This window comes from Phyllopteryx taeniolatus, chromosome 8 (assembly GCF_024500385.1).
Source record: "Phyllopteryx taeniolatus isolate TA_2022b chromosome 8, UOR_Ptae_1.2, whole genome shotgun sequence".
Classification (NCBI taxonomy): Eukaryota; Metazoa; Chordata; class Actinopteri; order Syngnathiformes; family Syngnathidae; genus Phyllopteryx; species Phyllopteryx taeniolatus.
This window is the reverse complement of record NC_084509.1, coordinates 18,766,737-18,792,500: the sequence shown is the minus strand read 5'-3', so window position 1 is coordinate 18,792,500 and position 25,764 is coordinate 18,766,737. Positions and strand designations below refer to the sequence as shown.

General features: G+C 42.2%; 1 protein-coding gene across 7 annotated transcripts in view; it reads left to right on the top strand.

The window, feature by feature from the left end:
* Positions 1 to 24,541, top strand: part of pik3cb (phosphatidylinositol-4,5-bisphosphate 3-kinase, catalytic subunit beta) — an 80,295-nt gene extending 55,754 nt beyond the window's left edge. For all 7 annotated transcript variants that reach the window (XM_061781330.1, XM_061781326.1, XM_061781325.1 and 4 more), the window contains 19 exons: positions 216 to 395; positions 633 to 800; positions 3,373 to 3,462; positions 4,075 to 4,329; positions 4,400 to 4,496; positions 4,598 to 4,728; positions 4,883 to 4,933; positions 9,942 to 10,130; positions 10,418 to 10,539; positions 10,742 to 10,885; positions 11,037 to 11,136; positions 11,617 to 11,813; positions 11,892 to 12,001; positions 12,075 to 12,153; positions 18,738 to 18,905; positions 18,998 to 19,121; positions 19,257 to 19,402; positions 20,211 to 20,343; positions 23,641 to 24,541. In XM_061781330.1, the coding sequence (XP_061637314.1) occupies positions 216 to 395; positions 633 to 800; positions 3,373 to 3,462; positions 4,075 to 4,329; positions 4,400 to 4,496; positions 4,598 to 4,728; positions 4,883 to 4,933; positions 9,942 to 10,130; positions 10,418 to 10,539; positions 10,742 to 10,885; positions 11,037 to 11,136; positions 11,617 to 11,813; positions 11,892 to 12,001; positions 12,075 to 12,153; positions 18,738 to 18,905; positions 18,998 to 19,121; positions 19,257 to 19,402; positions 20,211 to 20,343; positions 23,641 to 23,778 (2,622 nt within the window). In that variant the 3' untranslated portion in view covers positions 23,779 to 24,541. The remainder of the gene's footprint in view (positions 1 to 215; positions 396 to 632; positions 801 to 3,372; positions 3,463 to 4,074; positions 4,330 to 4,399; positions 4,497 to 4,597; positions 4,729 to 4,882; positions 4,934 to 9,941; positions 10,131 to 10,417; positions 10,540 to 10,741; positions 10,886 to 11,036; positions 11,137 to 11,616; positions 11,814 to 11,891; positions 12,002 to 12,074; positions 12,154 to 18,737; positions 18,906 to 18,997; positions 19,122 to 19,256; positions 19,403 to 20,210; positions 20,344 to 23,640) is intronic.
* Positions 24,542 to 25,764: the final 1,223 nt, after the last annotated feature.

Genomic DNA, 25,764 nt, shown 5'->3' with positions numbered 1-25,764 from the left:
TTTCATCACGTATGTCAATGACCTATCATTGTATTATATGACTGTTTGTTTGCTATGCCTTCAGTAGTTACTTTTTTACACAAAACATTTAGAATCTAAAATACCACTTCATGCTGAATAAGACATAGCCACTTATAAGGCTAAGTTCATATTTTTAGAAGTATACGTTGAGTCTTGCAGTGATAAATGCAAACATGAAAGGCTTTCTCCTGAAGGATTCTGCCAGTCTGAAAGTGCCTGCATCCTGCAACCCTGCTGAGCTGGTGGAACTGGCTTTGAAGAAGTGGTTGACCTCTCATGGGCACAAGGAGGAGGCATGGACAGGACAGTATGTACTGAGAGTCAGCCATTGCATGGAGTTCCTCTGTGGAGACCATGCTCTCTGTGAATACAAGGTCAGTGAGTGCATGTTGTTGTAGTTTGTTGTTTGTTTACACATTTTAGAGAAAAATGAAGGTAGTTAAGAGCACAGAATGAAAAAAGAGCTTTTGGCTAAATAGCTGTTCTGCTTATTATATCTAATTAAGCAGGGCTTCTTCTTTTTTTAATGAATACATATTAGTTATGCTTATTCCCTTGCCATTGGTCATTTGTATTTTGTACAAGTTGCATATATCCTGTCTTGTCTGTAGTATATACGCACTTGCATGAAGGCGAAGGAGTCTCCGCACCTTACCCTGGTCTCCACCAGCACAGTCAAGGCCATGTTTGAAAAGGAAATTACTGCCATTGGAGCAGTAGTCAGTCGGAAGTCCTCCAACCCACCTTTGCCGCTACCTCCCAAAAGAAGGGTTCCCATGGTGAGTCAATGATGTGCTTCCCTCTCATGTAGCTAAATAAGGTGATTAGAAACACAGTGCAGTGCTGTTCTACACACTACAAATCACAGTCAAAACAATAAACCTATTGTTAATATAGCTCTTCAAATTGCACTCCTTGGAATAATTGGAAACTTAATATTTAACCCTAAACATTGTTTACAAGTAAATTATAAGACGTTTTATTTTACTTTTGACTTTTTCAAAAATATTCATTGCTGTGGCAGCATTAGTAGTGTAGTGATTCACATAGCAGCGTTTCAGACAGCTGCCCCAGGATCTATTACCTCCTAATGCCCCAGTCTGTCCTGTTATTGATTATCTGCGCCTCTTGTCTGCTTGGATAGGCTCCAGCTTTTTTCCTTGACCCATAATAGGATAAATGGTATAATGCTTATTCATTTTTAATATCCATCCATCCATTTCGTGTACCACTTATCTTCACAAGGGTCCCGGGCGTCCTGGAGCTTATCCCAGCTATCTTGGAGCGAGAGGCAGGGTACACCCTGAACTGGTCGCCAGCCAATCGCAGGACACACATAAACAAACAACCAGTCGCACTCACATTCACACCTATGAGCAATTTAGTCTTCACTCAACCTACCACACATGTTTTTGAGATGTGGGAGGAAACCAGAGTGCCCAGAGAAAACCCATGCAGGCACTGGGAGAACATGCAAACTCCACACAGGCGAGGCCGGGATTTGAACCCCGGTCCTCAGATCTGAGGCAGATGTGCGAACCAGTCCTCCACCGTGCAGCCGCATTTTTAATATTATTATATTTGGTGTAATGTTTTTAAACGTTATTCATTATTGTCATCATTATTATCATTATGTCCGTTGCAATCAAAATTAGTTTCTTCAAAATGTGTGTCCTTTTATTGTTTGGAAGATAATTTGCGTTGAGAATGCCCAGATGCCCTTTTTCAAGCTATTCTATTTGGTCTACATAAAAAATGCAAGTTGTGGCAGTGCATGGAAAGAAAAAAAAAAGATTCCAACAAACCAACCTCTTTTGGAGTGAAACTTTTGACTGAAATTTTGTAATATTCAACATTTCTACAGGAGGTATTTATTTTCACACAATTGTAGTGTGAACATGGCACACCATTTTATGTTAGTGTACTCCTGAAACTTGGCATCGTTTGGCTTTCACAAGTGTATCAATGTCATTTAAGTGTTGTCAGTGCACCCTCCAGTGGACAAAATTAGCAACAAAAGTTACTTTTATTGAAAAATAGCAGTGAATGTGTTCTCCATCCCCACAGGCCGGATTGGAACCCTGATGGGCCTGTTCTGGCCCGCGGGCCGTATGTTTGATAGAATGCCTTAGCTCTTCTACGAAAAAACACCAAAAATAAAATGTGAACTGTGAACCAATAAACAAAGTGGGAAAACAGTCCAATCTTTTCAATTGTCTCTCTTTTATTTTATGTGTGGTGTTTTTGTTACACAAGGTGGGCCCATTCTCATACACACACATGCACTACTCACAGTTCTGGAACTCACGGCTGAATAAACAAATACTCGTTGCAGTCCTGTTTGGTCTATGTTGTGCCCAATAATGTGAGTACGACTGTGTGCCAATGGTTCCAATTCTGTCTTGCGCATGTGCACATTCCATAATGTATTTTTATGACTTGGCGGGGGCTGAGACTTGGTCCGTTAAAACCCGGAAAGGTCATATTGCTGTTCAGCTGAGTTGAGTGGGTAGGTGCAAGGGCTCAGACTCACCCTCTAAATCCCCATTTTCTATTCATATTCACAGTAGTGAATGACTTCCAAATCAGAGTCAAATCATTACTCTTTGCATTATTCTGAAATAATGACAAATTAATTAACTGAAATAGCCAGTACGGTGGGCGACTGGTTAGCACACCTGCCTCACAGTTCTGGGGTATTATGCGATACACAGGTGTCAAATTCAAGGCCCGTGGACCAGATCTCGCCCACCACATAATTTTGTGTGGGCCACGAAAGCCAATTTTGTGTGTCAACTTCCATGATGCTTCTAAAATCTGTACCAAATCTTAAAATTGTCTTATTCAATAAAGGCGGAACGGTTAGAACATCTGCCTCACAGTTCTGAAGACCGGGGTTCAAATCCCGGCCTAACCTGTGTGGAGTTTGCATGTTCTCGCTATAGGCACCCTATGTGGGTTTTCTCCGGCTACTCCGGTTTCCTCCCACATCCCAAATACGTGCCTGGTAGGTTAATTGAATACTCTAAAGTGCCTGTAGGTGTGAATGTGAGTGCAAATGGTTGTTTGTTTCTATGTGCCCTGCAATTGGCTGCCGACCGGTTCAGGGTGTACCCCGCATCCCGCCCGAAGATAGCTGGGATAGGCTCCAGCAGCCCCCGACCCTAGTGAGGATAAGCGGTACAGAAAATGGATGAACTGTAATAATCACTTATTTATTAATTTAGCTGATAATATGCGCCCCCAAACATGCAGCCCACCACACACAAACGCATATTTTGTATGTACTATGTATAAATGTATGACAGTATATTTTGCTCCTGTATTCATTGTATGTTTCTCCTCCTACAGCATGCACAGATTTGTGTGTGGAACGTTCCAAGCCCATTTAAGATAGTTCTATTGAAAGGCAGCAAGGTGAACGCAGAGGAGACCGCTAAGGTACACTTACACTCTTCTTTTGGCCACAATAAATCCATAATGGGCGGCACGGTGGACGACAGGTTAGCATATCGGCCTCACAGTTCTGCGAACCGGGGTTCAAATCCCGGCCTCACCTGTGTGGAGTTTGCATGTTCTCCCAGTGCCTGCCTGGGTTTTCTCCGGGTACTCCGGTTTCCTCCCACATCCCAAAAACATGCGTTGTAGGTTGATTAACGACTGTAAATTGCCCATAGGTGTGTATGTGAGTGCGAGTGGTTGTTTGTTTATAACTGCCCTGCGATTGGCTGGCAACCAATTCAGGGTGTACTCTTGCCCGAAGAGTACACCCAGCACACCCGCGCCCCTAGTGAGGGGAACCGGTGCAGAAAATGGATGGATGGATGGATACATCCATAACAGTAATTTACATTGTCACTCCCTTGAAAAAGAAACATTGAAAGTAGAACACAGCCTGATGTTGTGCATATTGATACTTACTCATACTCACTAACCGTACCTGAATAATAACCAACTATGAAACCGATTATTTATATTTAGTATCTCTAGCCCCATCCTTTAGGTGCTAATCGGTCATTAAATCAAACAGTATTTCTTTGTGGTGGTGCCTAGGTTCAAGTCAGGGCCGGGCTTTTTCATGGAACAGAGCTGCTGTGCAAACCAGCTGTGAGCAGTGAGAGCAGTGGACGTTCAGAGCACACATGGAAAGAAAGCACATTAGAGTTTGACATCTCTGTCTGTGACCTGCCGCGGATGACACGCCTCTGCTTCGCCATTTATGCCGTCATGGATAAGGTCAAGAAGCAGAAGTCCACCAAAAACACCCATCCAAACAAGTACCAGACCATTCGCAAGGCAGGAAAAGTGGTAAGAAGCGAACAGGTACACAGACTTTTATAGATATCCTTGATTCATAACTTCTGTCTTTGTGACGTAGCACTACCCCATTGCCTGGGTTAACACAATGGTGTTTGACTACAAAGGTCAGCTAAAGATAGGAGATATCATCCTTCACTGCTGGTCTTCATTTCCTGGTATTATACTCGACAACCGTTGACTTGTTTGCTTTATATTTGAATGCAATGAAAAGCTAGTGAACTTCAGTAATTTAATTGTTTTCTTTTGTTTTGGACAGATGAACTTGAAGAGATGCTGAACCCCATAGGAACTATTCAGACCAATCCGTACACTGAAAATGCCACAGCTCTGCACATCAATTTCCTAGAATACTCACCGCACCCCATCATTTTCCCTCCCTTTGACAAGGTCAGACGACAGTAAGCAATTGTACTGTTGTTCTCCTTACAATCATGTCGCTTTGACATTTTGGACACATGAATAAGATTTGATAATTTTGTACCCAGAGTATGTTTTATTGTCTGATAGGTGGCTGAGTATGTCTCTTCATACTTGTTTACAGATCCTGGAAAAAGCTGCAGAAATTGCCAGAGCAAGTGACTGTTCATCTATGGTAAGTGAATGTACATTAGGATGTAGTTGCATATATATATATATATATATATATATATATATATATATATATAAGCCAAATAATGAAAATCAGGTTGCAGAGGTAATGATGCTGTTAAATAAGATCCCTCCCTCTATGCCCCCACACTACTCTTTGAAACCCTTTGTTCTTTCTGGCAGGGTGTAACAGAAAAAGAAAACTAGTCTCCAATCAGATTACTTGCTTACTTTTCCTGCCTTACTTACCCCTCAACCTGACACCCACCCCTGGGAATGGACAGCCCATTACATAATCCTGTGTTTGGCATGTCCAAACGCAACTTGTCAATGTGAGGTCTCCCTGTGAACATATGAATAACATACCAACTACAGCTCTGTGTTTCTTTTCCAATGCTCAATTTGTGAGGTAAAGCAAAGCAAAGCAATTTATATAGCCCATTTCATACACAAGATAACTCAATGTCCTTTACATGATTAAAAGCATTTAAAAACAAAGAAAAAAAAATAAAAGTACAATTAAAATGTACAGTGCAAGAAATATAATTTAAAATTGGAAATGCTCTATAAACCATGAGGGAAAAAAAGAAGTTTTTAACCTGGACTTAAAAACATTCACATTTGGGGCTGATGTCACTTCTGTTGGCAACTTATTCCATTTGTGTAATCTGATTTGACTATAGTATAGTCAAATCAGATGACAGAATAGTATAGTCACTATACTATTCTTTGTCAAAATGCACTTGATTTGTTAAAACAAAATCAATAAATACATGTTTCTAAAAAAATTTCAGTCAACTTTCATAAAATGGTTCATTTGTATTGAATTTATTATTATTTTAACCTTTAACTATCCTGGTAATGCAATTGAAAACAGATTCCCATTTGCAATATCGACCTAGCGGCAGACAGCAAAGTGGTATAGTTACATATTTACATGTTAATTTACAATGGTAATGGTTCGAGGAATGTCAGGCCGAATGGTTGTCCCCCATACATTTTCATCTGACCAAATCTGGCCCTCTTTGCAAAAAGTTTGGACACCCCTGCCATAGGTCATTGTCATTCGATTCCAATAGTTACAAAATAACTCGTTTCCTCCAGGTAGGATTTGAACCATTTAGTCCTAGCCACGTTTCCAACCTGTTCAGCAGTATATTATGATCTACCATATCAAAAGCCGCACTGAGGTCCAACAAGACCAGAATTTCTCGAGTCAATATTCAACGTTATATCATTTAGCACTTTGATAAGAGCAGATTCTGTACTGTGATGAGTTCGGAAAAAGTCAATTTAAGTTCAAGAAATTGCTGAGTTGATTAAACATTTCTGAACAATCATGGCTATGAAAGGGAGATTTGAGATGGGTCTCTAGCTTGCTAACATGGAAGCATCCAGCATTCTATTTTTTAGAAGAGCCTTAATGGCAGCTACTTTAAGAGCTTCAGGAAACTCGCCTGACTGAAGTGAGCAATGGATTATTTGCTGCAAATCAGCTAGCACAGACTTCGCCATAACTTTTGAAAAAATCAGATGATATTGACTCAAGACAGCTCGTTGATGGTTTCAGCTGCTGAACCGTTTTCTTGACAGTTTTTTTGGTCAACTGTATCAAATTCTGACATGTTAATAGAGTTTTTCCTGGGTGGCTTCAGATGTAGTATCATTTTATCATTTTGCGCTGATATTTTACTTTTTCACTAAAATAACAAGCAAATTCATGGCATTTATCTGCTGTTAGGAGTTCTGGAGCTATCTGATTCGGGGGGTTGTGAGCTTGTCAACCACAGCGAACAGAGTGCGAGTATTGTTGAAGTTGAAGTTCTTACTGATGATTTCGGAAGTGTTGCTGTCTAGCCTTGACAAACTATTGGTTAAAATTACAAATACCTTTTCTGTAGAGGTCATAGTCAATTTGGAGTTTAGTTTTTCTCCACTTACGTTCTGCTTTCCTACACTTTGATTTAGAGGTCTTTACCATCATAGTGCTCCTCCACGGTGTTCTAGGTCACCTCAAGATTGTCTTAGATTTAATAGGAGCGACAGCATTCATGACATTTGAGATTTTTCAGGTGAAATTATCCAAAAGTTCAACTGTCTCAGCATTCACAGTTTGTGGCGGTACTCTCATTTATGTACCTTGTCTTAATAGACATAGAGGTTGTCTGAACTTTTGGAAGAATCTGTAATTGAAAGAATACACAAAAATGGTCAGCCATATCCTTAATGTCAATTGATTAGCATTTCAACATCCTTTGAGATGACCAGGTCTAAGATGTGACCTTCAGTGTGGGTTGGACTCTTAATAAGCTGAGAGAGGTCAAATGTGTCTAGTATAGCAGAGAGTTCTATAGATTCTTTTTCCATGTTATTGTCAACATGAATGTTAGTCTCCCGTTATGACAAAATAGTTGTCGTCAGTACAAATAACTGACAGCAGTTCTGAAAAGTCCTCCATAAATGTTCTATTGTATCTTGGAAGCCTATAAATTATTAAAACAATAACCTTTGGGTCACCTTTAACTAAAAAAATAGATATTCAAAAGAGCTAAAATCACCCAGTATAATTTCTTTACACTGAAATAATGACTTAAAAATAAGAGCAATACCACTGCCTTTTTTCCCTATTTGACAGTTGTTCAGAAAATTTTAATTTGCTGGTGTTGCCTAATATAAAATGGTATTATAGCTACTTTCTGTTAACCCCGTTTCATTTAATAACAAAAAGTCCAGATCATAGGTTGTAATGATGTCATTAATCAACATTGATTTATTACCCAGTGACCTTGAGATAACTTGAGACAATGGTTTGATAGATTCACATTTTATCCTTTAAGTTTGTAGTTCTACTTTTTTTGTGCCATATTTCTTTGACCAACTTTCTGTCCCTTGTAATTACAGGGATGAAAAATGCCTGATCTCCATAGGGGTCTGACTGATTATGCAAAAGACCCCGCAGATATCAGTCAGATTTGCAGAAAAGGTTCTTCATGGCTGGGGGAGGTGCCCTTCGCATCTTAGTGGACGGTGGTTTCAGGCGAGGGGGGATGGGAGGAAGATCTTGGCGTGGTGTGGGCTTGACTCCAATATTGACAATAGCCTTCACACTGTCTGTCAGACCTAACATGGCATTTAGGCTAGTAGAGAGTGAGTTTTGCATTGGGCTTTGCTCCAATGTGGCAGGGAGGGGTGTGGGAGATTGAAAGTGCTGTCTCATCTTATTTCGTGCCTCCAATTGGTTGAGTGACGCTGATAAATCCATCTGCAACTCATGTCGCCTTAGTGTAGTGTGTGGTTTGCATAGCTCTACAAGTGTTGATAGGTTAATTTGTTTGTCTACTAAACATATATAATACCTGTATTGTAAAATTAAAAAAATGGCAGTGGGTCCTGATGATATTCCTGTGGCGGTATGGAAGCATCTAGGAGAGGTGGCTGTGGAGTTTTTGACCAGCTTGTTCAATAGAATTCTAGTGGGTGAGAAGATGCCTGAAGAATGGAGGAATAGTGTGCTGGTGCCCATTTTTTAAGAACAAGGGTGATGTGCAGAGCTGTGGGAACTATAGAGGAATAAAGTTGATGAGCCACACAATGAAGTTATAGGAAAGAGTAGTGGAGACTCAGGACAGAAGTGAGTATTTGCGAGCAACAGTATGGTTTCATGCCTAGAAAGAGTACCACAGATGCATTATTTGCCTTGAGGATGTTGATGGAAAAGTACGGAGAAGGTCAGAAGGAGCTACATTGTGTATTTGTAGATCTAGAGAAAGCCTATGACAGAGTACCCAGAGAGGGACTGTGGTACTGCATGCGGAAGTCTGGAGTAGCAAAGAAGTATGTTAGAACGGTACAAGACATGTATGAGGGCAGCAGAACAGTGGTGAGGTGTGCTGTAGGTGTGACAGACGAATTTAAGGTGGAGGTGGGACTGCATCAGGGATCAGCTCTGAGCCCCTTCCTGTTTGCAGTGGTGATGGATAGGCTGACAGATGAGGTTAGGCTGGAATCCCCGTGGACCATGATGTTTGCAGATGACATTGTGATCTGCAGTGAAAGCAGGGAGCAGGTGGAGGAACAGTTAGAAAGATGGAGGCATGCACTGGAAAGCAGAGGAATGAAGATTAGCCAAAGTAAGACAATATATGTGCATGAATGAGAGGGGTGGTGGGGGAAGAGTGAGGCTACAGGGAGAAGAGATAGCAAGGGTGGAGGACTTCAAATACTTGGGGTCAACAGTCCAGAGCAATGGTGAGTGTGGTAAGGAAGTGAAGAAACGGGTCCAAGCAGGTTGGAACGGGTGGAGGAAGGTGTCAGGTGTGTTATGTGACAGAAGAGTCTCTGCTAGGATGAAGGGCAAAGTTTCTAAAACAGTGGTGAGGCCAGCCATGATGTACGGATTAGAGACAACAGGAAGCAGAGCTGTAGGTGGCGGAAATGAAGATGTTGAGGTTCACTCTCGGAGTGACCAGGTTGGATAAAATTAGAAATGAGCTCATCAGCGGGACAGCCAAGGTTTGATGTTTTGGAGACAAAGTTAGAGAGAGCAGACTTCGATGGTTTGGTCACGCCCAGAGGAGAGAGAGTCAGTACATTGGTAGAAGGATGATGAGGATGGAGCTGCTAGGCAATAGTTAGAGGAAGACCAAAGAGAAGGTTGACGGATGTCGTGAGGGAAGACATGAGGGCAGTTGGCGTTCGAGAGGAGGATGCAGGAGATAAGCTTACATGGAAAAGGATGACTCGCTGTGGCGACCCGTAACGGGAAAACCCGAAAGGAAAAGAAGATTGTCAAATGAAAAATATTTGTATTTATTTATTTATTTTATTTTATTTTTTTACCTCGACGTGTTTATTTTTGATGGATTAAATCCATGGAAACGACAAAAAAATAGGGCATGTTAAGACACGTCTGCCACCAAGTTGTCATTTATAGTAACTACAATCATTCTACCTCATTTCTTTTAACTATCCTCATCTCTTTACAATTTTTTACGTTACATCATTTTCTTCAGGGTCGTGGAGTTAAGAAGTTCTACATTGAGCTGAAGGAGATCATGGGGCGGGATCCTCTCTCTCAGCTGTGTGAGAATGAGAAGGACTTGATCTGGACACTGCGCTACGACTGCCGAGAAAATTTCCCTCAGTCACTGCCCAAGCTGCTGCTCTCCGTCAAGTGGAGCAAACATGAGGACATGGCCCAGGTTTGCAAAAAAAAGAGAGAAAAACATCATCCCATGTGCTTAACTACAAAAATGGGTGTGTTATGGAGTGGAGTGTTTGCTACAGAAGATCACCAGTGTGGCATTAATAAATAAAGTACTGTATCTAGAATGTGACTATGATAAGTGAATCAGAAGAATAGTAAAGTATGTAGTTTTCACATGGTCATTGAAAGTTGCAACATTACATGCCCTCAGATTATCAGGAACTGTTTAAATGTTCCATATAGTTATTATTTAATGTGTTTGTGTGTATGTGTGCTTCTCAGCTGCAAGCACTGCTTCAGATTTGGCCCAAACTGTGTCCTAGAGATGCGCTGGAGCTTCTGGATTTTAACTACCCAGATCAATATGTCCGAGAGTACGCTGTACGCTGTTTGTATGATATGAGGTAAGCATAAATACTGTCCCAATTCTAAAATGTTGTACTTTTATCATCCTCTGTCCCTCTTGCCTTACTTCTATCAATATTTCCAATACCTTTCACTTCAATCATGTTACCTGCCTTTCGTTTTTTTCTCAAATTGTCAGTCGTTGTTAGTGTAGGAATCTGACCTAATATTGACTCTTCCTTCCCACTTGTTCTTCTTAAGTAATGAGGAGCTGTCACAGTACTTGCTACAGTTGGTGCAGGTGTTGCGCTATGAGCCCTATTATGACTGTGCCCTTACCCACTTCCTGCTGGAGCGAGCCCAGGGGAACCGCAAGATTGGGCACTTCCTCTTCTGGCACTTACGGTAAGTTTGTTTGTTTACATTCTAAAGAGAGAGTTTTTTGTTGTTGTTGTTGGTTGTTTTTATTTTATTTCTTACAAAGTGGAATTGCAAGGTGGGTGTTGACACACGTTTTCACTTGTTGATCATACTTTGTCTCTGCTGCCACCTCCAGGTCAGAAATCCACATGCCTGCTGTTTCAGTTCAGTTTGCCCTCATGCTTGAAGCCTACTGTCGAGGCAGTATCCCTCATATTGAGGTTCTAAAGAAACAGGTATACACGTAATTCTTAGTTGTCTTTAAACACATCTAGCTTCAGATGGGATTTATTTCGAATAATGTAATTAACCTACTAGACATGATGTGGACCAGAATAATCCAAATATAGTCAACTCTGTCGCATTAGATTTGTGGTATTTATAGCCTGCCACACTGACAATAGTGTCACCCTCCTGCCCTTTAACCTTTGCCCTGCGTACTGCTCTGACAGTGGGTCCCTTAGAAGTCCTCCTACTTCCTCTTAAACCCTGTCATGCATTAGCCACTTCCTGTTTTGAAGAGTACACATACTAGGTTGTCATTATATAGCTGACTGTGTGTTTGAGAACATGCATGCCATCAGTGTTTTTTGTTTCAATAGTAGAGACTCAACAGTGGGAATCAATGATTTACTGTTTAAATTATGACTCATCCGATGATTGGAAACAATGTAAATGTAAAACAACAAAACCATTTTTGAATATTTTCCAACTAGGTGGAAGCCCTGAGTAAGCTAAAATCAGTGAATGAGCTAATAAAGCTGGGAACCATGAAGAATGCTCGGGGTAAGACAAAGGAGGCAATGTTGACCAAGGAGGCCATGATGACTTGCCTAAGGCAGAGTGGCTACTCAGAGACTCTGTCTGACCTCCACTCTCCTCTAAATCCCAACATCCTGCTGTCAGGCATGAAGTGAGAGAACACTCTAGCAATGTCGGCCAAAGTGTCAAGTTGTCAACTTTTTGAACATGCTCAATCCTTATTTGTCAGTGTGGAAAAGTGTCGCTACATGGACTCCAAGATGAAGCCACTCTGGATTGTTTACAACAACAAGTTGCTGGCTGGAGACACCTTGGGAATCATCTTCAAGAATGGGGATGGTAGGAGAAGTCAGGAGAGGGGGCAGGGTTTTTAAGTCAGTTATTTTCTCATTTGGCTATTTCTCCCCCCCAGATCTAAGACAAGATATGTTGACACTGCAGATTTTGAGGTTAATGGATTTGCTATGGAAGGAGGCTAATCTCGATCTCAGGTGAGTGTGCGTGTGTTAGTCTCTGTCAGCTTGTTTACTCCTGCTCTCTAAAGGAAAGGGGAGCCTCTGGTAGCTGGCTGCAAAGAAGAGGCACTTGACTACCCTGTGCTGGTTTGACTTTTATTACTTTAGACTTTAATGCACACATGCAGTCAAAGACAAGCACACACACGCCATCTTTTGATCCGAACCAAATCCACATTCTCACAAATTCTCTTGTTGTCTTCCTTATAGGGGAAGTTTCTTCAGATTAGACACTTTTACAAAGAGATGGATATGCATCGTGATTCTTAGGTGCATGTGACACCTACATAATGCAGCCAACATAATTTGTCACCATCAGCATAATGCCAGCTCACCATTCAAATTTACATATACATTTTCTCTTCTCATTGATTTCTGAAAAGCATCCGTGTATCTAGAAAAGCACTGTATTATTATCTTATTATTACATAGCGATCCTATGTTTGATAATTTAGGTGGTCATTGTTTCAAATCATCTTCTCTGCTGTTCAGATTTGTCCTATTTCAATTATTAGTCAGCATAGCTTTCTTGCTACTGTCATTGCTGATCGATAGTTCATCCCCTTAAAGCAGTGGCTCTTAACCTTGTTGGAGGTACTGAACCCCGCAGGTTTCATACGTGCATTCACAGAACCCCTCGTGATTGGAAAACTATATTTCAAATTCAAAACAGGTATATACAGACCCTTTCCAAAAAAATAGAATATCATGGAAAAGTTTACTTCCATAATTCCATTAAAAAAGTTAAACTTTCATAGATTAACGTACAACCCCAATTACAATAAAGTTGGAATGTTGTGTTAAACATAAATAAAAACAGAATACAATGATTTGCAAATCATGTTCGACCTATATTTAATTGAATACACCACAAAGACAAGATATTTAATGTTCAAACTGATAAACTTTATTGTTTTTAGCAAATAATCATTAATTTAGAATTTTATGGCTGCAACACATTCCAAAAAAGCTGGGACAGGGTCATGTTTACCACTGTGTTACATCACCTTTTCTTTTAACAACATTCAATAAACTTTTGGGAATTGAGGACACTAATTGTTGAAGCTTTGTAGGTGGAATTCTTGCTTGATGTACAGCTTCAGCTGTTCAATGGTCCGGGCTCTCTGTTGTCGTATTTTACGCTTCATAATGCGCCACACATTTTCAATGGAAGACAGGTCTGGACTGCAGGCAGGCCAGTCTAGTACCCGCACTCTTTTACTATGAAGCCATGCTGTTGTAGCACGTGCAGAATGTGGTTTGGCATTGTCTTGTTGAAGTAAGCATGGGTGTCCATGAAAAAGACGTTTGGATGGCAGCATATGTTTGTCCAAAACCTGTATGTACCTTTCAGCATTAATGGTGCCTTCACAGATGTGTAAGTTACCCATGCCATTGGCACTAACACAGCCCCATACCATCACAGATGCTGGCTTTTGAACTTTGCGTCCATAACAGTCCGGATGGTTCTTTTCCTCTTTGGCCCAGAGGACACGACGTCCAGAATTGCAAAAAACAATTTGAAATGTGGACTCGTCGGACCACGGAACACTTTTCCACTTTTCATCAGTACATTTTAGATGAGCTCGGGCCCAGAGAAGCCGGCGGCGTTTCTGGGTGTTGTTGATAAATGGCTTTTGCTTTGCATAGTAGAGTTTCAAGTTGCAATTTGGGATGTAGCGTCAAACTGTATTTACTGTCATTGGTTTTCTGAAGGTTTCCTGAGCCCATGTGGTGATATCCTTAACTCATTGATGTCGGTTTTTGTTGCAGTGCCGCCTGAGGGATCAAAAGGTCACAGGCATTCAATGTTGGTTTTCGGCCATGTGGCTTATATGCAGTGATTTCTTCAGGTTCTCTGAACCTTTTGATGATATTATGGACCGTAGATGATTAAATCCCTAAATTCCTTGCTATTGTAGGTTGAGAAACATTTGAAAAATGAGACAAAAAAATAATCTCACCTATTACTCCTAGTTCCCTTGTTGGGATCATTGTACAGTTGCTATTTTGGTTTTCGTACTGTCCACAAACATTGAATGCGCTGACACTTTAACCCCCACTATCTTTGTGTCATCATCAGACACGCATCTCAAAGGGGCATGTCGTACCTACCTATTGTTCATATCTCCAGGTTGGACTTTCTCTGTCAGCTTGTATGTAACACGACTTGAAATATTTCTTCAAAATTGACTGAGTTTTTTTAAGCTATATTACACTTTGTTGACAGCACAGACAACAACAAACCTAGATATTTTTCTCTTTAGCTGACATCCATCCATTTTCTACCGCTTATCCGAGGGCGGGAGGCATCCGAATCAGATGCCCCAGCCACCTCATCTGGCTCCTCTCGATGTGGAGGAGCAGCGACTCTCCTCTGAGATCCTCCCGGATGACTTCTCACCCTCTCTCTAAGGGAGAGCCCGGACACCCTGTGGAGGAAACTCATTTCAGCCGCTTGTATCCGGGATCTTGTTCTTTCGGTCACGACACACAGCTCGTGACCATGGGTGAGGGTAGGAACGCAGATCAACCGGTAAATTGAGAGCTTCGCCTTTCGGCTTAGCTCCTTCTTTACCACAACGGACCGATACAAAGTCTGCATCACTGCAGACGTTGCACCGATCCACCTGTCGATCTCCCGTTCCATTCTTCCCTCACTCGTGAACAAGACTCCAAGATACTTGAGAGCCTCCACTTGGGGTAGGATCTCATCCCCGACCTGGAGAGGGCACGCCACCCTTTTGCGACTGAGGACCATGGTCTCAGATTTGGAGGTGCTGATTCTCATCCCAGCCGCTTCACACTCGGCTGCAAACTGCTCCAGTGAGAGTTGGAGATCACGGCTTGATGAAGCCAACAGAACCACATCATCTGCAAAAAGCAGAGATGCAATACTGAGGCCACCAAACCGGACCACTCTACACCTCAGCTGCACCTTGAAATTCTTTCCATAAAAGTTATGAACAGAATCGGTGACAAAGGGCAGCCTTGGAGGAGTCCAACCCTCACCGGGAACGAGTCCGACTTACTGCCGGATATGCGAACCAAACTGACTCCGGTCGTACAGGGACCGAACAGCCCGTATCAGGGGGTTCGGTACCTCATACTCCCGAAGCACCCCCCACAGGACACAGTTTAACGCCTTCTCCAAGTCCACACAACACATGTAGACTGGTTGGGCGAACTCCCATGCACCCTGCCGAGGGTGTAGAGCTGGTCCACTGTTCCACTGCCAGGACAAAAACTACACTGCTCCACCTGAATCTGAGATTCGACTTCCCGACGGACCCTTCTCTCCAGCAATAGTGTGATCCCCTGTAGTTGGAACACACCCTCCAGTCCCCCTTCTTAAAAAGGGGGACCACCACCCCAGTCTGCCAATCCAGAGGCACTGTCCCCGATGTCCACGCGATGTTGCAGAGGCGTGTCAACCAGGACAGCCCCACAACATCCAGAGCCTTTAGGAACTCTGGGCGAATCTCATCCACCCCCGGGGCCTTGCCACCGAGGAGCTTTTTAACCACCTCGGTGACCTCAAACCCTGAGATAGGAGAGCCCGCCTCAGAGAGAGGAGTTTGGGGATGATGGTGTTGAATGCAGAGCTGAAGTCCACGAACAGTATCCTCGTGTAGGTCCCCGCGCCGTCAAGGTGTTCTAGGATGAAGTGCAGTCCCATCTTGACTGCATCATCCGCAGACCTGTTTGCTCTGTAGGCAAACTGCAGGGGGTCCAGCAAGGGACCTGTGACGCTCTTTAGGTGGTCCAACATGAGGCGTTCAAAGGGCTTCGTGACCACAGATGTCAGGTTTCTTGGGGACTGGGATGATGGTACCTCGCACAGTTCCAGAGATCTATTGATCTGTGTGAAGACTGGAGGAAGCTGATCCGTGCAGACTTTGAGGTACACACACTTCTTCACAGAAACTGATATAGGATGTGACAGTGTCTGTATATTCATCCAGGCTACCAGCTGAATTTTCAGACACTCCAGTCTAGACAGCTTTGAAGTTCTAGCTTTGCTTCGTTGGTCCACTTTTTCATTGTTTTCACCGTAGCCTTTGCGCATTCGTTTACTTGTACAGCGAGCGTTAGCAGTGCGGCATTCGTGCTAGCTTGAGGAGGAATGTAAACTCCGGCGAGCATGAAAGATGCGAACTCACGAGACGAGTAGAATGGCTTACAGTTCAAAGACAGCTACTCTAAATCCGGCCTGCAGTGTGTGCTGAGCTCCGTGACGTCAGTACACCATTTTCCGTTGATATAGAAACATATCCCGCCAAATTTTGTTTTCCCCGATAACTCTGTGACACGGTCTGCGCGGGTTAGTTGGAAGCCCGGAAGCATTACGCCGCCATCGGGGATGCGTTCACAAAGCAAAGTCTCTGTAAAGCACAGGACGGCGGAACGTCTGAAGTCTTTACTGGTCTTTGTTAGAAGATGGAAGATTTTATTGGGTAGGGAGCGTAGATTCGCGAGGTGGATCGACGGGAACGCCAATCTGTATCTTCTCTTGTGGAGCTTCACTTGGATGCCGGCGCGCTTCCCCCTTCGTCGCCTTCGTCTCCATGCACCCTAGACCACAGCAGAACCCCTCCCACACCCCCTTTCTGCAAGCTTGGGTGATTGGCTGCGTTTGTCTCCTCTGAAATATTGTACCTTTCATCAACATACTGCAGCTGATGTACAGTATGTACTCTTCACAATGTAGTAACACCCAATGATTTTAATAAATGACTTTAATCTGAACTCTAAATAGTAATGTGTTGGATTGCTTGCAAAAAGTTGCTAATTTCAAGTATCATGTTGTTGAAAATGAAATATGTATCAGTGGGACACAATCACCTTTGTTCAAAGAACAAAACCAACAAAACATGACTCAATGAAAATGTGAATTTTGCTCTTGCCTATCCCCTTGGCAAGTGCCACACATTTTCACAACAGTCTGTTCCTTTTCTTTTTCTTTTTTTTATGCAAACAATCCTGCAAGCTTGCCCATATTTGGAAGTGGTTGAAGTAGCACGGATGCTTTTTCCCACTTGTTGGTCTATTGCTGTCATAGATATGAACAATCGACGCTAAGCTCGTTGGGCCAAAGTGTCAGCGCATTCCGTGTTTGTGGACGGCCTGATCACCAAAATAACAAGGATGCCTACACATTGTGCTGCATACAGTTGCACACAATGTTGTGGAATCACAGGGAACTGGGAAAACTTTCGTAGGAGAGAATATTTTGGGGCTTTTTTTTTTTAATGTTCTTTTTTATAGCACATGCTTTGGTGTTGAGAAATGTGTAAACTTCATGGGAAATTGGTTGAGAAATGAGCAAATTCATATTTATTTTTAATGTCCATGCATTGCCTTTGATGGGAATGTTGCCCATGCAAACATTGCCGCCACGTAGGCACATAGGTTAGATGGGTTTCTACAGCGCGCTAGCAAATCCAGTTAGGGCTGCTTTTTTTTTTTTTAAATTCAGGTCTGTGTATTGCTGTTAGCACTCTGAAACCACTGGCCCAACCCCTCTCCTATTATATGTGCCTTCTGATGCCATAGCGGCGCCGCGACATTAAATGTCCACCTTGGGCATCGTATCATCTTCGCAGCACATACACAATAAATGGGTTCATCAACGTCATACTGCCCCCTGCTAAATGCCGTGTGAAAATTGTTTTACGGACGGACTCGCACACACTTCTGAACCCAGGTTAAGAACCACTGCTTTAAAGTCGATACATGACAACACAGTGTAACATGCCTGGCTTAAAACAATAAAGTGAAAGTGCCCAATTGTTGGAACACAGAAATCTAAGGAATAAAAGTTTAGGCATTGCTACACAAACTCTATTTGAACATTATACTGTGAATGAATGTCAGTTGCTTTAGAACGTGTACTGCATTGAGTGGACTTTTCCATGTTAAATTAACTGCAGGAACCCAGAGGATTAGTCAATTATCAAGGGCAGCATATCTTATCCTGTTGAGACATTTCTTAAAAAATCGGATCATTTTAGTTTATTATTGTTGGGCTACTAGCGCAATCCCCAGCAGTCTGCAGTGGCGCGTGATTTCAGAATGTTTCGCAGTGCGCACACCAACTCCAATGTAGCACTCCAAAGCTACAGTAGCAGTATTATTACATAAATCTGCTTATTTCAATCTAGATGTGAGATGCCACAATTTTGTCTAATATGACATTCTCCTGAGTGCAGATTTTCTTTCATTTCATTTTGTAAGATCTACCAGACTTGGTATTTTTAAATCAGCAACGCACAACCACATGTTCTTAACTAAAACCACAGTGTTATGCTTCTGTACAAAGATCTGCTTGCTGCTGCTGCTATGCATTGAGCCCCTACCACCTATAATGAAATTTGGTGATGTGTGTACAGTGTGATCAAATAATGATCAGTTTCATCCGCATAAGACCATTGGAAAACAAACATCTTTGAGGGCTTTAATTTGCAGCCTACACCTTTGTGAAACGAGGAATAGGTAACTCCTTGCTATAATTGCTTGTGATTACACTAATTAACCTGCTTGCCCCCCATGTCATGCAGGGTAGTACCATATGGTTGCCTAGCGACAGGTGACCGAGCAGGGCTGATTGAAGTTGTGTCATCAGCCAACACAATTGCCAACATCCAGTTGACTAGCTCCAATGTGGCAGCCACTGCTGCTTTTAACAAGGATGCTCTGCTCAACTGGCTCAAGGAACGGAACTCTGGGTACGATGTTGCTATATGGAAGCATTATCTCTAATTATGGTCTGTGCTTTTTTTTTTTTTTTTTTAAATACTCATTTGTTGTGTTTAAACAGCGATGCTCTTGATCGGGCCATAGAGGAGTTCACGCTGTCATGTGCAGGCTACTGTGTAGCCACATATGTCCTCGGCATTGGGGACCGCCACAGTGACAACATCATGGTCCGCAGCACAGGACAGGTTGGAAACCTATTGTATTGAATGTATTTAGTGAATAGTATAATCAAAGAACCATTAAATAGATGTTTTAATGCAGATTGTGAAAGCTGGAGCTCACTTTTTTTCTCCTTCCTTTTCATTGTTTCTGCCCCACAGCTCTTCCACATAGACTTCGGTCACATACTGGGCAACTTCAAGTCAAAGTTTGGCATAAAGAGGGAGCGTGTGCCATTCATCCTCACACACGACTTTATCCATGTCATACAACAGGGCAAAACTGGTTACACTGAAAAATTTGGCAGGTCTGTTCCACTTTGTCTGCTTTATCAAATCACTAGTCTCTATTGGGTGTTGAAAACAAATCTAGTCATCGTATTATAACAGTGTTGTGTGTATAATAAAATTGCATTTGTAATTTTAAGAATAAGTAATAGTGTAAAACTCGTTATTTTAGTTATAGGGTGTCCCCCACCTTTCGCTTAAAGTCAGCTGGGATAGGTTCCAGCTAAGGACACGCGGTATAGAAAATGGATGGATCCTTTCACCAAAACATTTTAAACCTACCAAAGGGGAGGTCGACATTTAGTTTGTAATTTAGTTTAGTCCACTGTCTACTGGATCACTGATTCTATGTCTGTATTGATATGCTAGTAACTTCTGCTTACTACTGCAGTATGTATAGTCACCAGTAGGTGGCAGAAGAGACTGAAGTGACCTAGCGGCATTAAGTTCCTCAAAACCTACAAGATCTTAAACCGCGTCAAGCCAAGGGATAGTTTATTTATTTTAATCCGTATTGTGTTTATTCAATTCTAGCAATCAAGCTTACATTACAACTGTATATAAGAAAAATTACATATGGAATAATTTTTATTAATATATTTGGTATAAGGGAGCAAAATTTTATGTCAAAAATGCAAAGTACTTTGCCCTATATTTGGTGTTGTCTACAAAAACCGTCACAATAGTTTGGCACTGCTGCTGCTGTTGGAAACATGCACATTCCATGTACCCGTTTAAGTCAGACAGCAGATCCAGCATTACCACCTTAGTCGGAAAATATGTGCCAATTGCACTTGTCAATGAAATTCCAATGTGTATAACTGGCAGCTTCCGTCAGTACTGTGAGGAGGCCTATCTCATCTTGAGGAAGAATGGGAACCTCTTCATCACACTGTTTGCCCTCATGCTTACTGCTGGCCTGCCTGAGCTCACGTCGGTCAAAGACATCCAGTACCTCAAGGTAATAAACACACTTGCATGCCTTTCAGTCCTTGCTGACATGTCAAAACTGCCAAATTGAAATGAGTAAAGTATCACTAACATCCAAGTGACAGTAATTAGGATAAATCTCACTTTGAAAGCTAATCACCTATTGGCTAGAGCCATAAGCAAACCACATTCAAGGTACTAAACCTTGGTAGTCAAGTTCATTATTCGTTGGGGGCGGGAGGGCAACTTGTCCCACACCTATCTTCGGAGGTAGTATCCGACCCAGTGTAAAGGGTGTCGTGACATGGGGGTGAATATACATTTTGTTGGTCCTGGCTCACAAAATCAGTTGTTTGTTTCTGTTGTCCAAAATGGGTTAAATGAGCTGAGGTCAGGGTTCAGTTCAAGTTCTTCCACACCAAACTCATCCAAGCATGTGGATGTTGCTTTGTGGTTAAAAAAACAAAAACAAAAAAAGTCTTGGAAAATCAGGTTGAAATAAGGGGTGTTGTCCAACTCCTGATGGATTTAATGAATCAAACATTTGTAGAATGTAGTGGTTGTCACACCAATTTCTGGCACTGTTGCAATATGGCAGCTATTTTGAGGGCTCTTTGTGTAAAATAGGCTAATAAGTGTCGTGTTAAATCACACTGTTTTGATTTGTGACCTATGGAGGGAAAAAGTATTGGAACAGCAAGGTCAATTCCTTTGATTTTGTTGTATACAGAAGATATCTGGGTTTCAGATCAAGGAGATGAAACATTCAGAATTCCAGCTTTTATTTAATGGCGTTAAACAACTCAGGACAGACCACCTTTTGTTTGAACCCACCCACTTTTCAAATGAGCAAAAGTATTGGAACATGTGACTGATGGTGTTTCTAGTTGCTCAGGTGTTGCCTTTTAGATTGAGTGCTTGTTTTTAGCTTTGGGTTTCACCTGTGAAAACTGAATTTGCTGTTACGCAAACGTAAAGACCAGAGAGCTGTCTATGGGAGAAAATCGATCAGAGCTATTGCATAAACATTGGACATGTATAACAATTTAAAATGTCCGGAAAAAGAGAGAAACTACTGGTGTACTGAGCAACAGACATCGAACAGGTCAGCCAAGGGTATCAACAGCAGTTGATGGAAGAAAAACCCAAAGACAACAGTCAATGACATCAGAGCCAACCTCCACAGGGCAGGGGTGAAGGTATCACAATCTACTGTTCGAAGAGGACTTTGATAGAATAAATATACAGCCCATACCACAAGCCACTCATCAGCAAAAAAAAATAAAAATCAGAAGGCCAGATTGGATTTTGCAGAGGTACAGGGATGAACCACAAAAGTTTTATGGACTGATGACACCAAGATTAACCTCTACCAATGTGATGGAAAGGCCAAAAAAATGGCGAAAGAAAGGATCTGCTTATGATCCAAAGCTCATCTGTGAAGCATGGTAGAGGTAATGTCATGGCTGCTTCTGGAACAGGCTTACTAGTCTTTATTGATGATGCAACTCATGATGGTAGCAGCAGAATGAATTCTGAAGTCTACAAAACTAGTTTGTTTGGCAATTTTCAGAAAAATGCATCCAAACTAATCGGGAGAAGCTTCATCATGCAACAAGGACCCTAAACACACAACACAACAAAGGACTTCATCAGGGGGGGAAAAAGTGGAAGGTCTTATGCTACGTTCCCACCAGATACGAGTGATCGGTTTTCCTCACGTCCCTCGCTTGAGTGCGGGAGTAAAAAAAAATACACATTAAATGTGCATTTGCTTGATTAGCGCCGTAAAAGCGGAAGAGGTGGGACTTCGCCTCCGGGAAGTGAATACAGCGTTTCTCCCTGCCATACACGACGATTTGACCTGTATTGTGGCTCTGTACTCGTGGAAGCCCGAACGTTGGCGTGCTTGGGTCCACAACACCATGCAGGGGTGCACGTAGCTTGGTGAATTTTACCGCCTTCTCCAGGAACTGCTTCTGCATGACTGCAGTTTCCAGTGCTACATGAGGCACGATATTCCCTGATGTAGCAACAGGGATTTGGGACTGCCTCGTGGATGACTTCATGGCTGTGCCCACCACAGAGGCGTGGAAGAAAATTGCTGAGAGGTATGAGGAGCGGTGGGATTTTTCTTTCAGCTGTGGAGCACAGGATGGGAAGCACGTGGTCCTCCAAGCCCCTGCCAACTTCGGATCGAGTTCTACAATTTAAGAGCCACCCACACACATCAAAATTCCTGCAATATTACTTCATCAGCACCAAAATGATTGCGCCTATTTGTATACACGTCAACAATTCGTTTGCATATCATAAACATTGTCTGCTTATATACAGTCTTTTATCCATTTTATTTATTGCATTATATTGTGAGGCAATAAAGCATCACTTTTGAAATAGCTACACTAAAATGTATGGACTGCATTTAGCAGGTAACCAAACAAAACTGTTTGTACATGGCAGTTAAATACTGAACTAAACCTGACGACATGGCATAAGGTAAGGCACATAAGGTTTATGTATGTATTTTTTTCTGGAAAATGTAAAAGATACATTTGTAAAGGTGGTTTTAGTAAAAAAAAAAATAAAAAATAAACATCCATCTCGAACAAAATTATTACAAAAATAAAAGTATGAAAGCCTGGAACCAGACATTATTGGTCGAAATTTAGAGTAAATGTGGTCTGTTCATACATTAATTTATGAATTTGAAATTTTACATATTCCTTCCACTCTCGTGGCAATCTTTTCAAGGAAGAAATCATGCTCGTCATGAACAGCGTATCATTGCAGTGAGGACGCGGTGGGGGGGGAACCCCTCAAATTTTAACGAGAGAAAATGTCAGTTTTTCCCCGTTGAATTTCAACAGCCCCCCAACACATGCCATACATCAGTCAAGCAGCTACAGGTTCCCCCTCAATACTTATACTTGCATATTACAAACGAACACTCCATACAATCACCAGGAAATGTAATCAATCATTACTGGTGGATGACCCAGCATGCTTCTCTCTCCCTGTCCGTCTGGTTCTTTCCCCAGCTCTGACACTGACAATATAATCTGATGTTAATGTGCCAAAAGAGTTTTTATTTATTTTTCTCCCCCTCTGATTAGCCTTCCTTCACTTCTCCAATTATCAAAAAAAATATATACTGGCTTACTACTTTCTTCTGGAAGAGATACATTGTAATATGACTTTATTCTTGTGGTATACCTTTTCTTTTCAGCGTGGCCCTAATAATCATTTGTGAGAGACTAATATGAGAAGTCCAAGTTTTGACCACATCTTCCTCTTGTCTTTCTCTCCCATGGTCCCCGCCCCACAGGATTCCCTGGCTTTGGGCAAAACAGACGAGGAGGCACTGAAACAGTTCCGCCAGAAATTTGATGAGGCCCTGAGGGAGAGCTGGACAACCAAAGTCAACTGGATGGCCCACAATGTTGCTAAAGACAACCGCTCCTAAAGCACCAGAGACACGTTGAAGGCAACCACATAACAGGGTGATCCGCTGTAGCTCTTTTGGATTGTGTGGTGGATTTGACACTTGTTAGAACTGAATGGGCACATGCTCTAACCACACCCCTGAGCTCCTTTAAACATTCCTCGATGCATTAAAGGACCATCACACCAATGGGAAGTCCATCTTGAGAGTGGTGCTGAAAGTGTACCCTCCATCTGTGGGCAGATTGTATTTTTTTATGATTAGATGTCTTTATTCCTGCTCTCTCTGCTACAGAATCGTGACCCTTTTGTTTTCATTTTAAAATGACTGACTTAAAACTGTTTGGACCATTAAACAAACATTTTAGAAAAAAATGCTTTTTTTTCTTTTTGCCCTAAATCCAGTCAAGTCATAAACAACAGTTACTACCATCTTTTTTTAATAGACTGCCACCCAACGACAAATGGACTTATGAGAAATGCGTAAGAGCAACTTATCGCTGGCCTTATCCAGGAATGTGCAAATGTTTTCCCCACTCTATTCAGTTTTTATATGCTCTATTATTTTGGACTTCTTGTGAACCCCTCAAGCATCTGCTTCTGTATGTGTATTGTGTGCAATATCCATCAATGAATATAGAAACCATATCTACAGTACATATAAAGCCCCTTAGGCCTAAGCCTATACTGTGTACCACTATGTGTCAGACACTGGATATTGTCAAATGTACAGGCTTGTTTACTTTTCAATAAGTTTTATGAATTAAAAGTTATTTTCCACTGTGCTGCATTTCCTCCTGTGGTCTGTTGTACATTATGTGGGGATTGCGTGCAAGTGTTTAGTTTTAAAATATTACATTTAAATATGTTAAATGGCATCACGGAAAATATTTTACATCTTGAAGCGCTCTAAATATTTCAGTCTAGTATAGGTGCTCATGGATCACAACAATAAGAAATCTGCCTCAAAGGGACCCGTCCCTTCAAAATAATACAAATGGTATAATTCACTGTACAGTTTTGAAAGAATGATTTCCATCCATTCATTCATTTTTTTCCATCTTATCTGGGGTCAGGTTGCGGGGACAGCAGCTTAAGCAAGGAAGCCACTTCCCTCTCCTCAGCCACTTCATCCAGCTCTTCCGGGGGGAATCCGAAGATGTTCCCAGGCCAGCCGGGAGACAGTCCCTCCAGCGTGACGTAGGTCGTCCCCGGGGACTTCTCCTGGTAGGAACACCTCACCAGGGAGGCGTCAAGGAGGTGTTATTAGGATTCCCACGCCCCACTGCAACATGATTGGCTTCTGCGTCTCAGGAAGGGCAGGCTACGCAGATGTAACGAGATGACCCTCCGAAACTTATCCCATTTGTACGTAATAAAAACAAAAAAAGTTTGCTATGGTTGGGTTTAGGGCTAGGGCTTCAGGCTGTTTCGGATGGGTTAAGGCTAGGATTAGTGGGAAACGACGCCACCAGACTTAAGTTACATTTCCCGTCTGGAAGCAGTAGGGCATGTTCTACAGGGATACAACAGCAAATCAGTGTAGCGGCCCGTGTCCTGGAGCCAGTAATATTTGAGCAGGGCATGTCTGGCCTAGAAACTATGTGGGAATCATTCGAACCAGATGCCCGAGCAACTTCATCTGGCTCGTCTCGATGCGGCGGAGCAGCAGCTGGATTCTTGAGCCCCTCCCAGATTACCAAGCTTCTCACCCTATCGCTAATGGAGAGCCCGGACTCCCTGCAGGGGAAACTCATTTTGGCCGCTTGTATCCGTGATCTTGTTTTTTCGGTCACTACGCACAGCTCGTGACCATAGGTGATGGTAGGACTATAGATTGATCGGTAAATTCAGCCCTTCGGCTTTCCGGTCAACTCCTTCACCACAGACCGATACAAATTCCACATCACTGCAGATGCTGCACCAAACTGCCACTCCATTATTCCCTCACTCATAAGACCCCAAGATACTTGACATCCTCCACTTGGCGCAAGATCTCATCCCCGAC